The sequence below is a fragment of the Protopterus annectens genome, chromosome 1.part0, assembly GCF_019279795.1.
Source record: "Protopterus annectens isolate FY-2018-M chromosome 1.part0, PAN1.0, whole genome shotgun sequence".
Lineage (NCBI taxonomy): Eukaryota > Metazoa > Chordata > Ceratodontiformes > Protopteridae > Protopterus > Protopterus annectens.
Genome location: NC_056725.1, coordinates 571320972 through 571336256, shown reverse-complemented (window position 1 = coordinate 571336256; position 15285 = coordinate 571320972). Strand labels below are relative to the sequence as shown.

Below are 15285 nucleotides of genomic sequence, written 5' to 3'. Positions count from 1 at the left end.
AGTGCCTGAACCTAAGCACTGTATAAAACTGTAAACTCAAAATCAGCAGCCCAGCAAAATAGTAGCTATATAAAATCATGAGGTTGTGGTAATTAAATCAGATGGGAAGTTAATAATTTCAGGATCAGTAGGTTCACCATGGAATATGGTGCACTTCCTTAATTGATACTATTTCATGGCTTTCCTTACAGAGATCTCTGCTTCATATACTCATAACTGGGAAGGTAGTGAATTCAACATTAAAATGGCCATGTCTTTCCATGTAATACCGTAAAGTGAATAAGCAAGTGGCAATTTGTAGAAATAATGCCCACCAAGGGGTGTTCTGAGAACCAACGCAGATATGTTTTTTTTCTCATTTATATAGGCTGCACAAGAGTTGGATGGCAGATATAAAATAGTATTTTTTCTCAGATCATATGGATGTTTGGGCTGCATATGTTTATATGCAAAATTATACTCGGAAGGGGGGAGGAGTAAAGTGGTTAACTGACGTATATGCCAATTATCTGCCTCTGAGTGAGGAGAGATGGGTATTATTTATAGAGCACAGGTGTATGAGAAAGCTTTACGATAACTGGACAGAGTGCTAGATAACATATACATTAAAGTATAAAAATGTGTATTTGAAGTTTGAGAAAGAATGACAGTGATGTGGCAAGGAGATGTATTCAGAGACTTATTAGGACTTGGTGCAAAGTAAGGAAATGGGAAGGTAGACTAGTTTGAGAAAGGAGATGCTTATCTATGAACTGATAAGGTTATAATTGAAGGTTTACTGTATAAACAGAAATATTTCAATAAAGGGAAGACATGGGACATTTTTTTACGTTAAGTAAGAGTATGAGATTTGAGACGAACAAGGCAGACTCTTTAAAATAGATGATATTATAAGGGTGGTGATAGAATATATTGCTAATATGTATACACCTGTTGATGGTTGAGTGGGTGGTACCTGAGATGAGCAGTGAAGCAAACCAGATGGTATAGAAAGAAGTAATTAAGTTAGCACTATATGACGTTATTAAAGTTGGAAAGGGTGGGAGAGTACCAGGATGTGCTGGCACAGGTTGTGAGTTAAAAATGAGTAAGGATAAAAACGTATTTTGTGCATTCTTAGTAAATGGCTAGTTAACATTTTAGTACATTTAGATGTTTATACAGGTATAATACATTTTTTTCCATGGAAAAATGATAATAAACCAAAACTGAAGAACTGGAGTCTATTGATTTTATGTAATATTCATTGCAAACTTATTGTGAAAGAATTTCAGAAAAAAATAAGAATGTGTTAGCTGAAATTATGCAAGATAGCATCCATGGTATTAAATGTAGAAATATAAAAGAGATGATTTTAAACTTAAGGATATATTTTGGAGATAATTAAAAGGGAAAATGACGGGAAATGATAGTATGTGATATCCATTATGACAATGGATGTCATTTATAGTTATGGAATGTACTATGATAGTTTGGCAGTCTTAAAGTAGTGGTTATTTTTTTTTCAAGGAGCGTGTACTATTACATGGATTATAGTATTGGTAAATGGTTGAGTAGAGGTTGGACAGTTTGATTCTTATCTGAGGTACCTTCTTTGCAGATTTTGCTAGTCATTCCTGTGTTCAGATGGGTTTTTCCTGACACACTGATTTCTTGAACCAAAAAATGATGTTGTGCGAAAAACAAACAAACCATAAAAATAAAATAGAAGACACTGTAACAACGGCATATATGGTTAAAAGCCCACCTTTATTAGAACACAGTATAGATATTAAATGCTTTTTCTCGACTCTGATTTCTTCCCCGTGTGTGAAAGTCATCGAAGAAAAGACTAGCACCCAGTCTCTTTCTCTCTTGCCTAGTGCACTTCATGGATGTTATAGTTCTCTTACCCATTTTTTGTAAATTATGCAAATGATTTAATGGCCTTTGTTGGAAATAATGTATACTTATAGGCAGTTATGAGTGCCATAGTGGGCAAATTGCAAATGATAAGCCTGACGTTAAGTAAAGAACAGTGTCAAGGCTTTGGTGACCTTCTGATATATTTTGCTAATTTGGAGATTTGGTTTAGTGGGTTGAATTTTATTGACTAAAAGTGGAACATTTTATTACTAGATCTTAAAGGTATAGAGAAGTGTGGCGGTCTTTTCCTTTAATTTTTAGAAGGAAATAATATTTAAATTTGGTTATATTCATGGAATATTCAAGTTTCCTGCTAAAACAGAAAAAAAAAAGCCACTAGAGATACTGTTTGCAGTAATATATTGGGTCCAGACTGGACCTTATTTAAATCAAGTAGTATATCATTTAATGTCAAAGAAAAAAGTAAGGTCTGGGTTAGGTAATTCTGTTGTTTTACTATCCTCTGTACATCTGCTCTAAATTATGAATGTCATATGACCCAAAAAGTTTGGTGAGACAGCTATTATACACTATCTATACTGCTATTTTTGAAGATGTAGGAGTAGAAAGCAAAAGATGGGTGGCACAGTGCTGCAGCAGTTAAGTTGTCACCTCACAGCAAGATGTCCTCCAGTTCGATTCTTGGCTGGAATGCTTTCTTTGTGGAGTCTGCATGTCCTCCCTGCATTCCCATGGGTTTCCTCCTGGTACTCCGATTTCCTCCCACATTCCAAAGACAAGCGTCTAAAGCATTTCTACCTGGGCCTCCACTGAAAATGGGCTCTGACCCAGTCAGACTTTCCCGGTAAACAAATATTAACATAAATAAAAAATGATAACTGAAGGGGTGAACTGAGTGAGTATTATAAGACATTATTTAGTTACATAATCAGACTCACAAAGGTCAATGGTAACATGAAAGTATGGTATAAAGAGATATTGGAGGCTTTTTATTTAATGCATCCTTGGGGAGACTAGTTAAAGTATTATAGGTTCATAGGTGGTTATTGGGCTATTGACCCAAAGATCTTTATAAGCCTAGCTGTGTATACCCAATATAACACTAGAGAAACCCAATATAAACGATATTGCTGAAACTCAAGATCTTAGCAATGGATGCTCATATGAAGGAGGGTCATAGGTGAAATCCCTACCAGGAATTTATGGTTTCCCATCCAGTCATTCAGGCTATGCTTAAACAGGGTCATAGAGGGGATCTGTTTGATGCGAATTTGGTAGCCTATTCCAGAGGAGTGGCAACTTCAGAAAGACATATCTGTCTCTCCAGCAGGTTATGTGTATGTCTTGGGCCACATTAAGGTCCCTGGTGTGAGTGACCCTTGTCCCATCTGACTTGTTGATGTGCAGCATTTCCATTAGGCTTGGATCCAAGATTGTTCTGTAGGCCAGGCACAAGTCTCCTCTAAGTAGTCTGTACACTGCTGCGTACAGTGACAGTGACTTCAGTCTGTCAATGTATGACGTGCTGGAGACCCTGAATTTTCTTGGGTAGAAATCTCTGAGGTCTCTCAAGTTGCTGCAGGTGCCTGGTAAGGTACATACCAGAGGGAGCATTGTACTCATTTATTGGCCTGATGAGGGTTAAGTACAGGAGAGTTATGACCTGCTTCACTCTTGAGGCAATGCCTTTGCTAATGAGGTGTACAACGCAGAATGCTTTCCTTCCCACAGTAGACACATGGTGGTCAAAATTTAGGCTGCAGTCAACTTGTGTTCCCAAGTCTCTCACTACTGAGTTGTTACTTAGGGTATTATTATTTGTATGATAGTCTGCAGGGATATCGTTTTTACCGAAGGGTATGATAATGCATTTTTTTATATTGAATGTGAGTCCATGGCTTTGGCACCAATCGCTGGTTTGTGTAAGTCCCTTTTGAAGTATATTGACATTGTTTGGGGATTCAGTAACTGCACCTAATTTGTAGTCATCAACAGACTTAGTCAACCACAGCCCCTCTGTTTTGGCCTGAATTTCTGAGAAGTATATTTCAAACAATAGGGGGTCCAGCATTTACCCCTTTGGAACCCCACTGGTTGCAGGTCTGAGTGTGATCTGTTGGTGAGCCAGTTAGCAAACCACCTGACGAAACAAGGGTTGATATTCAACTGGGAGAGTTTATCACTGATGACTGAATTTGGGATTGTGTCAATGGCCTTGGCTAAGTCAAAGTAGGCTGTATGCACAGATTTTCCTTCCTCTATGACTCTGGTGACATTTTCGAAGATGTCTGCTAGGTTTAACAGGCATGACCTGCCTTTGACAAAACCATACTCTGTAGGATCAAGGGTTTGAAGATCACACAAATCCTTATTTATAAGGTCCATGATGATTCGTTCCATGGCCTTACAGATAAGGCTGGTTAAGCTTGTGGGTCTGTAGTTGCCAGGGTCTGTTTCTTTACCCTCTTTATGAAGGGGGTGACAGTTGCTGTTTTCTATTCAGCAGGGACAAAACCAGTCCTCAAGCTGTGGTCAAAGAAAGTGCCTAATGGAGTTCCTGACTCATGTTTTAGACCATTTAGAATGCAACCTGGGATGCCATCCGGTACCATAGAGGCTGTGTTTTTGTCCTTGAAGAGAGCATTGATGACTTGCTCTTTGTAGATGCAAGGTGAGGGTGAGGTAGAGGAAATGCTTTGTGTAATGTTTGGAGAGGACGGGGGGGGGGGGGGGTGAAATTTTCATCAAACCTGTCAGCTAATATGTTAACTATTTTTGCAAGATCGGTGTGTGTGGTGCCATCCATAGCTAGTTCAGCACACATCTGGGTCCTACCTTTTAGGTTATGGATATAGCTGAAGAATGCCTTATGCTTATCCTTAGTTATGGTTGCTAAATGTTTTCAAAGTTGCCCTTAGAAGATTTTACAACTTGTCATATGCATTTGCTCAAGGAGAGGAGGGTGTTCTTCCAGTGCTGGGACCTCTCCTTTTTTATTCTTAGACAGCAACTTCTTCCTCTTGTCGTATAACTTATTAATGCTAGATGTCCATCACAGAGGGGTTTTTTTTGAGGTTCTTGTTTTGATCCTATCAGGTACAGCTGTGTCAATACATTTGTGTAAGTGTTTCTACACGGCATTTGTGTATACTTTAGTATAGTTGTCAGTGCCATCCATAGTAACAGGAGCTTGGAAATTATTTATGCCATCCCTTAGGAGGGTATAATTAGCTTTGGTGAAATTTTTTAGCTTGATTTTTACCTAAGAGGGGTTCAGGTATTATAGCTACTTCAAATGTGATTGATTTGTGATCAGATTTATTTAACTAGTGAGGGTCCTATACTTCTGGTGGTGCAACTGTCATTGACCTTAACGGTATTAAGGAGGGAGTTAGAAAAAGGGAAATACATTGTCTTATGTATTATAATATAATTGGTTGTAGTTGTATCTATGTACATATTTTGTTTAACTAACTTTATTAATTTGCTTGTATAAAGACCCCCTATTCTTTTTAATAATTCTTTAGGGTCTTTATACCCATCTGTCACTCACTTAGGCAGACGGGACTTTGAGATATATATATATATATATATGTGTGTGTGTGTGTGTGTGTGTGTGTGTGTGTGTGTGTGTGTGTGTGTGTGTGTGTGTGTGCATATCAGTACTGCTGCACATTGCTGCTATGCCAGGAGAAGTGCATTTGATATGATAAGTGTCAGTGTTGACTTTTTTGTACTGCATGGTGTAACAGTATACTTCACATTGGAGAGAAGTAATTGGGAGTACATTAGCTGGTATTCTTTTCTTGTTTTTATTAGTTTAATACCTCAGCCATGAGTTATAGTTTCTAATAAGTTTAGTGTACCATGCAGAAATCACTGTACCATTCTTAACTAATGTTTCATTCTGTATCCCCCAGATTCCATGCACATAGAGGATGTAGAAGCCGTTCAGAAACTTCAGGATGTATTACATGAGGCTCTACAGGACTATGAAGCTGGGCAGCACATTGAAGACCCTCGCCGAGCTGGCAAGCTGTTGATGACACTTCCCCTTCTGCGGCAAACCTCTACTAAGGCTGTACAGCATTTCTACAGCATCAAACTGGAAGGCAAAGTCCCTATGCACAAACTGTTCCTGGAAATGCTGGAGGCCAAGGTCTGACTAAAAGCATTATGGGATTTCCCATCATGCACATTTATAAAGGGAAAGCATTAAGGATAAATATAAGGTCGCAACTTAACTGTTTATTTAAAGAAAAAGACTGCACTGATAATAAGCAGTATGACTGTGAAGCAGCTTTCAGATCTTTCTCCTCTGACTTTTTTATGCAGTTTCATTTTGTTTTTTTGTTTTTGTGCTGCTGAACTTTTAAAAGAGGTCTCTAATTGAAGAAGGATGGACGCCAGCCCTGCCAAAGGATACAAATCCATAATGTGGATGCCAGTGAGCTTATTTATGAACTGTAATGTCCCAGATGACAAAGGAATCAAACTCCAGACTGTTGTACTTAGCAGTGCAGTAGAGCACGGTGCATTGACTGAATGCAGTATTAGGTTTCGCAGGAGCAGTGTCTAATTAGGTGACTGCACGACGTTGCATTGCCTGCTTCTTATCGTTCATTTTTCATCTAGATCAGTTACAGCCATTTGATTCCTTAATTGTTTTCGAGTCTTCCAGATATTTCTTAGGTTATCTACTATATAACTTTTTTCAGGGAATAGTTTAAGCTTTATTCATTCATGCAATACTAAAGGAAAATACTGCATTTGTTTGCTGGCTGAAACAACAGCAAACAATACTGAAGGACAAATGAACTCTGAAGGAAGTTTTTTTAAGAAAAAAAATGTTTTGTTGATGTTATAAATGGAGATTTTTTTCTACCAGCTTTATCACTTTTCAGCCATTTTATTAAAGTGTGAATTTATCTTATTCAAGCAATAGTGGAAGGGAAGGTGCGTATTTATTTTCATGGATGCAATTTATGTTGTGTGCCAGTCTGGTCCAAACATTCTCTTTTTATCTCAAGCTGATACTTACTAAATATTCCAAGCAAGTATTAGATTACACCTGCAACTTACTCGAGTAGTCTGTTTAGTTGTGTTAAATGTTGTATACTGAATATAAATTAATAGAAATAGGTTAGCAGTATGACTGCATACAGTACCTCATAATTTCTGCCTATACCAGTCGTTGAGTAATACGATTTTGTTAGGCTTAGAACTGCAGACTAACAGAAACTGGGAAGTAGATCTAGTCTGTGATCTGAAAAGCAATAAGGTAGATGATGTCATTTGTGAAGGTGACAAATTATAGGACGCTGCCGACCAAATGTAACCTATCATTGCAATGACTATAAAGAGTAACTTCAGTAAATGGTGGTAATAATTCAAGTCAGTCTGCATACTTTAGTGTTAGTTGTCTCAGCGCCTAGCCACCAATCCAGTTAAAGAGTGTTAAGAGGTGTAATCTAATGTAAGTACTGGTTGGGTATCACCAACTGCTACAGTTGCAACGTAACCGGTAAATAAACATAACCTCCATCAGTGCTGTACCAATATTCCACTTATATACCAGTATTAGTAGCTGCTCCCTGTACTATGTGAACACCATTATTCTATGGACACATATGTAGTTAAATTGTAATCTTGACAAACAGAAAAATGTAGTTCAGCTTTCTCAGTGTTTCATGTTTGCTGTGCTTCTCTAAACTTTTATGTTGCATTCAAAGACTGTTGTCTTGTTCTTGTGGTGTTTATATTCTCGTGTTGTGTGCTTTTAGACACAGGGTAGAATTAGAGACAATACTGGATGTACAATTCCTCAGGAGATTACAGTAGTGTATTCTATTCCTTACTGGTAATAAGTAAGCGTTTAATGAAGATCAGAACCAGTATTCACTCAAACAAATATTCACAATGAAACCATGATATTTTCAAAACAAGGAATACTTTATGTAACACTTTATTATAGAATACCAATGTATAGCTTAGAACAGAAAAAAGACTTTGAATATTTAAAAATATTAATTAAATCTAATTTTTAAATGCTGTAAATATAGCCTCTCAGACATCTCAAATGTTGTTAAACTCGCTCTGTGTTGTTGCAAAACATTTTTTGGTGCGGACAAGTTTCCAAAACTATTGCTACTTTGTGTGCTTTAAAAGGAAAAAAATAATATAGGTTGAAAGTATACATCAACCTTTTACTATAAATACTATGTATCTATCATTAGCTAAATGAGACAATAATAGTAGATTGTGGTTTCTCAGTAGAGAAGTGACTGTACTGTGATTTCTAGACTAATCATTAGCATTTCATTCAGATGGTCAATAACTTGAACCTTTAGAGCTGTGGTAAACATTATAAATTGGCACCTCCCTTTAAACATGTAAGAGACAGACCACAACTCCTGGGCAAATGGTGCTTTTTATGTGATTATTCTGTTTTTATCGAAAGCAATGTAGTTTCTTTTTACCTCCACAGAAAAGTTCAGGGTTGCTGCTGCTAAAAGTAAACATTGTGTTTATTTCTACTGCTATCTCTGCTCACGCCCAGTTTATTGAGCATATCTTGTGTATGTACAACAGGAGGGAATTACACACTTCCTTCACATAGGATCACATGTAGCAAAGCCTCAGTTAACATTTTAGTGATTGTTTGCACTTGTATTATTACTGAAGAGCTGTGTGTGTCTTGCTTGCCAAAATTTGTTTAGTTGTCATTTTGAAAGTACATTGCTAATATGAAAAATAAATGGAGCAATGTAGGCCAAACAGAATGACCTCAACTTAAACCTTGCTTGTTGAAACCTCTTTGAAGTCTCTTTAAAGACCACTGAACATTTCAAAGTAAGGCAGAATGAAACTTGTATATTTTAGCCATACAATTTTATTATTTTCTTGCTTTTTTAAATATTTTATCTTATTTATAGCAATACGATTGTGCGGCTTGTGTTAGCTGCACCTGTGTTTTGATGAGATCAAAATGCTGTATTTATTCCACTGTTTTGCAATGAAATGAAGGCAAAAGCTGAAAAATTTTAAAAACTGATATTTTTTTCTTGTAGAAGAGAATATGGGTATTGATAATTATATTTAAATTATTTGGACATCACTGTTTACCTGCCTAACAGAATGTTTTATGGCACTCATAAAAAAAAAAAAAGACAAAAAAATGAAAAACTTATTTAAAAAAAAATCCAGGAGTTGTATAATAATTACCAGTAGAAAGAGAGAGAGAGAGATTAAAAAACATGTCTATAGTGCTGACGTGCTTCACATCTGTAAAACAATCAACTGTATATTTTTGTGATGTGTATCATACTGTGTTCTCCAACAAATGTCCATTTGTGTAAATGTATTTATTTTATATTGTATATATTGTTAAATGCAAAAAGGAGACATGATTCTGTAACTTGGATCAGTTCAGATATGTTATTCAAATTATGCCTTTCAGGATGATGGTAGAGCAATATTAAAGAAGCTTCCACTTGTAGTCCTTGTGTTATGCTGTTTTCTTTGTGCTTTGTCAAGATATTGTGTCTAACATGGTACCAGAACATGTTGTGACTCACTACAGTGGGTAATCACCAAAAATTTTGCTTGTAAATTAAAGAATTTGTGTCAATATGCATACATATGTGCAAAAGGGTGTATAACATTTTTAGGTAAATGTGCAACTGAAGTTATGTGTACTAGGGTTATCTCTGGAGAAATGCGTCGGCACTCGTTGTTTGCAGTTTTATGCAGGTAATTTGCCTGCAACTGCACTTTGCTGATTTCATGCTTTTTGCAAAGTAGCCAAACAAAGATGTCCGAATTCCTGCCTTCATTACAAGAGCTCTCTTTTCAGTTGAGCAACACCTTTCCATAGTAACTTCACCGCTCATTCTGTAGAGAACTTTTTTTTTCTGAAATTTACCTGTAAATGGGTTTGTGTGGTAGAAAGTTAACTGGTTGTTTTAGCATATTTACATTCACTTCAGTATCTGCCTCCTTCCTGAGACACAGACTGAGTGAGTGAGTGAGCTGGTTAAGTGACTGTGTCAATAAGTGTGCAAACTAAATTAATGAATCAATGATTGAGTGAAGTAGATGAGACAGTGAGGGAGTGAACTAGCTGAGTGACTGAGTCACTGAGTGAACTAGATGAGTGAGTGAGTGAGTGAGTGAGTGAGTGAGTGAGTGAGTGAGTGAGTGAGTGAGTGAGTGAGTGAGTGAGTGAGTGAGTGGATGAGTGACGGAGTCAGCGAGTGAACTAGCTGAGTGACTGAGTCAGTGAGAGAGTCAACTAGTTCAGTGACTGAATGCAAAATATTCCATGACACTTCATTGAAAATAGTAGGGGAAGATGTTCTGACTGAAATCACTATTACAGCATTATAAACAGATGGGTTTTCATCTCTGAAGGTTGGCCAGGGTACCAAGCCTAAACCGTACCACTAACATACATTTGAAGTATGACTTCAGCTTACATCTGTATGAGCATAAATCCCCAGACTGTTTCACCACAAGCTCAGATACAGGTCATGCACCCATTGGTCTAATCTTCACATGGTCATTTGTACCATACATCATCTTGGATTCAGATAAGGGTCACGTTGGGAAAACGTTCTTCTTGTTTAAACTGTTTTGCTGTAATTTTGTTAGATGTCAGCTAGGAGGGGTTAGTGTGAGTGTGTTAGGCAGATAACCTACAAAAACCTCCATACCCAGTGTCTTTTCTGTATAGGTGCAGAACACAACTACAGATCTTGTTCCATTTCCCAGTCTTTGTACCCAAAATATTATGTTCCCATTTGTCATCATCGAACACATTCTTAGAGGACCCAGTGACTAAAGCTTTTGGCCCAGTCCAAAATGACAGATCTCACCACACCTGACATACCTTCCACTCCAAATTAAAAAAAAAACTCAGAAAACTTTGGCCTGTGACTCAGTCTGCACAATTTGTTTCTGACATACCTATAGCAGTTGCAGAACCTGTGGTACATCTGACCTTACCAGATAGGTAGTCTGTCACCACCTTGTTGGAAGCCGACATGTACATGGGCTCGCACATCAAAAGAGACTGATACTGCAGCTGAGATGGGGGAACCATGGATTATTATTTCAGAGGGACCAGAAGGCATCCTGCAGATTCTGGCACAGGTAGAGATTCCTGGAAAAATGATTGAGGTGTATCAAGGGTCAGAACCTCCACATTTCACTCAGGTGGACATCACCGTAAAAAAAAGGAGACAAAAAACTAAACTTGTTTCCTCTCCTCCCCTTCTAGGGAGAAGGAATGGGTGGACTTTTCTCATGGCCTGTTCAAAGCCATTATGCGTCTTAAACCTCCTTCCTTTTCACTTTTTTTAACCCACTCCTCAAAATATTACTGGGGAATGCTCTGAAGAGGAAGAGGCCTCAATTCTGATGACCATTCCTTAACTTACTCCTCTCATCTTCACTGTCCTGGTCCGATGCCCTCAGATGATGAGGATTCCCTGTCTCCTGATTTCCTTGTGAAAGATGCATCCTTCAGAGAGACCATTGTAAATATGATGAAGCATTCTGAGTTGGAGTCTAAGCAAATTTCTGAGGTTCAAAACAGATACTACAGCCTTTTAGAAGTGGGCATTCCCGCCCTTTCCCTTGTCCCGCCAGCCCTGGATACATTTCTAGATGAGGTCTATATTATGAAATTGAAACGGCAAAACATCGACAGCTGTTTCATCGACCCCAAAATACTGAACTATAAGTTACACAAACAGCCAGATCACTGAGCTTTTTCCTAGGGAAAAAAATTGGTAGGCCAACCAGACATGACACACCACTCCAAACACTGCAAAGTGGGGGGCTGTGTCCCCCCAACTAAATATGCCAAGTCCGAGATCACACTACAGTGGGGAAAAGGGCAAATTCATGGTAACGGCCAACCGATTTTTTTCCCTTGGAAAAAACTCGGTGATCTGGCCGTTTGTGTAACTTGTAGTTCGGCATTTTGGAGTTGATGAAATGGCTGTTGATGTTTTGCCATTTCAATTTCATAATATAGACCCTTTGGATGCCTTTACATCCCCATACACAGCTCCAGACTCTCATCCCCCTGTTCCCAAAAGTCCAGACAGATTATAAGGTTCCGGATGATCTTAAGTTTCTTTTTAATAATCCTGTAGCTGATCCTTCAATTGTTTCCTTAGCTTTAGACAAGCCTTCTAAGCTTATGCCTAATGCTAATACCCTTCATTCAGACAAGGATAGCAAGGCTATGGATAGATGGGGAAAAAGGTCTATACCTGATCTTTAGGGACATTAATTATCAGATTCAGATGACCAAATGTTTTTATCTAACCCCAACAAGCTGGACAAGGCTATGATTGAAATGCCAGGCATAGATTCCAAACAACAGGTCTCATTCTTGGTAAATCAGGCCAATCAAGTGGCTGGCACACTATAAAATGTAGCTTTGATGCAGCTGAGGCCTCTTCCAGAACAGCTGCTATTAGTTTGGTCATTCACATATATGCATGGCTGTGGAACCAGACCCTGCCACAAGAGAGAGAGGCTAAGCTCCTAGATCCCCTCTTTGGCAGGGACCTTTTCTTTGGACCACAGGCAGCTAGCCTATTCAAAACCATGCAAGAGCAAGTACAGCTATGAAAGACTGCAGGCAAACCCTTCTTACTCCTGTGCCCAGATACCAGTGGAATTACCTGGCAAAAGCCACCTGGTTTGTTAGAAGGGATTATAGGCTTCTTAGAAACAAAAGAAAGCACCCAGAAAAAATATTTTCAGGTAAACCTGAAAGGGACTCTAGCTCTGAAAGGCCTTCCTTCACATATAAGCCACTGTGACTATCTTCTCAACCCTCACCCCCTCAGTCCTACCATTACCCTTTCAAAAAGACTCACTCTTTCTGTTACAAATTGGGAAAAAATTACTACAGACAGGTGGGTAGTAACCATCATCAAAAAAGGTTAGGATATGTGCTGGAAAGAACTATCTCCTTTCAAAGGATTCTGCCCTCCCCACGGCCAGTTAAATCTTTTTCCTCACATGCTTCAGGACTTGCAGTCACAAGACACCATAGAACCAATTCCTCCTCAGTTTGTGGTACAAGGATACTACTCCAGACTGTTCCTGGTACCTAGGAAAGAAAGACACTGGAGACCCATACCTAGATCTCTCCCAGCTCAATACCTTCCTCAAGGTATCTACTTTCAAAATGCTGTCTCTTCGGACTTTTCTCAATTTTATCCTTTATCAGGCCTTTCTAGTATCTTTAGATATGAAGGATGTGTAACTGCATATCACCATATGCCCTTCTTGCAGGGAATTCATTAGGTTCTGTACTAGCTCATCACATTTTCAGTTTACTGCTTTGCCTTTTAGGCTTTCTAAAGCCCCCAAAGTTTTCACAAAGTGTCTAGCCCCAGTTATAGCCTTCTATAGGACTTGGAGACTACTACAATATACAAATATTCCCCTACCTAGACGATCTGCCAATCCAGGCATCTTCACGTATGGTTTTACTGCAGCATCTAAAGGTTACTCTCACCCTCCTCCAACAACTGGGATTTACTGTCAGTTTAAAAAAAAATCTTCCCTTTGGCCCACTCAGGACTTAGTTTTCTTGGGTTGCAGACTAGACACAAAAGCATGCAGGCCTTCTTGCCCCATGAAAAGGTGCAGATCCTCACAATACACTTCTAGTCCCTAACAGCTCTGCAAGTTTGCTCAGCCAAGGATATTCTCAGAGTACTAGATTACATGGCAGCAACCATAACATTGCTTCCTTTAGCCAGGTTGTATATGTGGAAAATTCACTGGTACCTGAAAAATGTATGATTTCAATACTCTAATTCCCTGGAGACACAGATCGCTCTCATGCGTTGTCTCAAAACGGAGATGGTATAGTAGGTGTCACAGGTGAATCTCAATCCAGGCCTGCCTTTCAAGGTACAGAGTCCAAGTCAAGAGCTGTATACATTTGCCTCAAATGAAGTTGGGAGGCATGGATGGGAATCCACAAGGTTCAGGGTCGTTGGCATTCCAGCCATAAGGGAGAGCACTTCACCTGAAAGAGATGAGGGCATTCATTCAGGCCTTACAAGTCTTCACTGACCTCTAAGACTATTCAAAGACATCACAACAGTTATATGGTATATAAACAAGAAGGAATTTGATCATACCAGTTATGCATGTTGGCTCAGATTGTTTTGGATATGGCCATCAAAGCTGGCGTGTCCCGTCAAGCAGTATACATTCCATCCCAGGACAACATTCTGGCAGACTCTATTAGCAGGTCTGTCAAAGACCCCACCAGAATGGATGCTCAATAAACAGGTCTTCCTAGACATAGTCCACAGGTGGTGAACACCATAGATAGGCTTATTCACCTCAGAGAGAAACAAACACTCCCCTTCTTGTGTACCAGGACTCATTGCCCCTTGGCTTGAAAGACAGATGCATTATCCTTCTAGTGGACAAGGACGTTTCCTTTTTTTCCTTCTACTTCCTCTGCTACCAAAAGTTCTACTAAAGATCCAAAAAGAAAAAAAAAAACAAAAATTCTACTGTTGAGCCCCCTTTGGCTAAGGCAGCATAGGTTCCCTCTTCTCTATCATTTAGCCAGGTCCAGTCATCAAAAGCTTCCACACAAAGTGGACCTGATCACTCAACAGAAGGTCTGATTGCTTCACCTCAACCTATCACCCTCAAACTAAGTCTATGGATGATAGCATTCTGATCCCTTTCAGACACCAGTTTTCTGAGGACGTGCTCTGGGTTCTCCAGGAGGCAAGGAGACCCACCACACATAAATCCCATATAGCCAAATGGAAGAGATTTTCAATGTGATGTCAAACTAACAATTGGGACCCTAAAAAAAATCAGAGGTGGTTCTTGTTTTATTCTATTTGTGTGAGCGCATCAAAAGTGGTCTTGGCTTACTTTTCTGTTAAAGCTTAATTTAAAGCCTTCTCAGCCTGTGTTCCCCTCAATTTACCTGCTATTTGTAGGCTTCAGGTCAAACATTTTTTTAAAGGAATTCTGCATTTAAACCCTCTGAGGTAACCTGTGCCTCCACCCCCCTTGGCATCTCAACTTTGTGTTAGAAAAACTCTCACTGCCTCCTTTTGAGCTAGCTATTCTACTCAAATGCTGCACCTGGAATACCATTGTGTTGCTAGCTTTTACTTCTGTTAGGAGAGTCTGAGAACTACAAGCACTAATGGCTGTTCCTCCTTTTCTTATTCTCCATAAGGACAGAGTCTCCCTCTGTGTCAACCCCACTCATGCCAAAAGTGGTAAATGAGATATCCCTTATCCAGTTTTTCAATCTACCAACCATCTTTCCCAATCCACATGACAGGAGTGAAAGACTTCACTCTCTAGATATGCACAGACAATTTAGATTCTATCTGGACAAGA

The 15285-nt window shown here is 38.9% G+C and overlaps 1 protein-coding gene across 5 annotated transcripts in view; it reads left to right on the top strand.

The window, feature by feature from the left end:
* ESRRG (estrogen related receptor gamma) overlaps nt 1-9364 on the top strand; it is a 1147729-nt gene extending 1138365 nt beyond the window's left edge. For all 5 annotated transcript variants that reach the window (XM_044061393.1, XM_044061409.1, XM_044061385.1 and 2 more), the window contains one exon: nt 5787-9364. In XM_044061393.1, the coding sequence (XP_043917328.1) occupies nt 5787-6031 (245 nt within the window). In that variant the 3' untranslated portion in view covers nt 6032-9364. The remainder of the gene's footprint in view (nt 1-5786) is intronic.
* The last annotated feature ends 5921 nt before the right edge of the window (nt 9365-15285 follow it).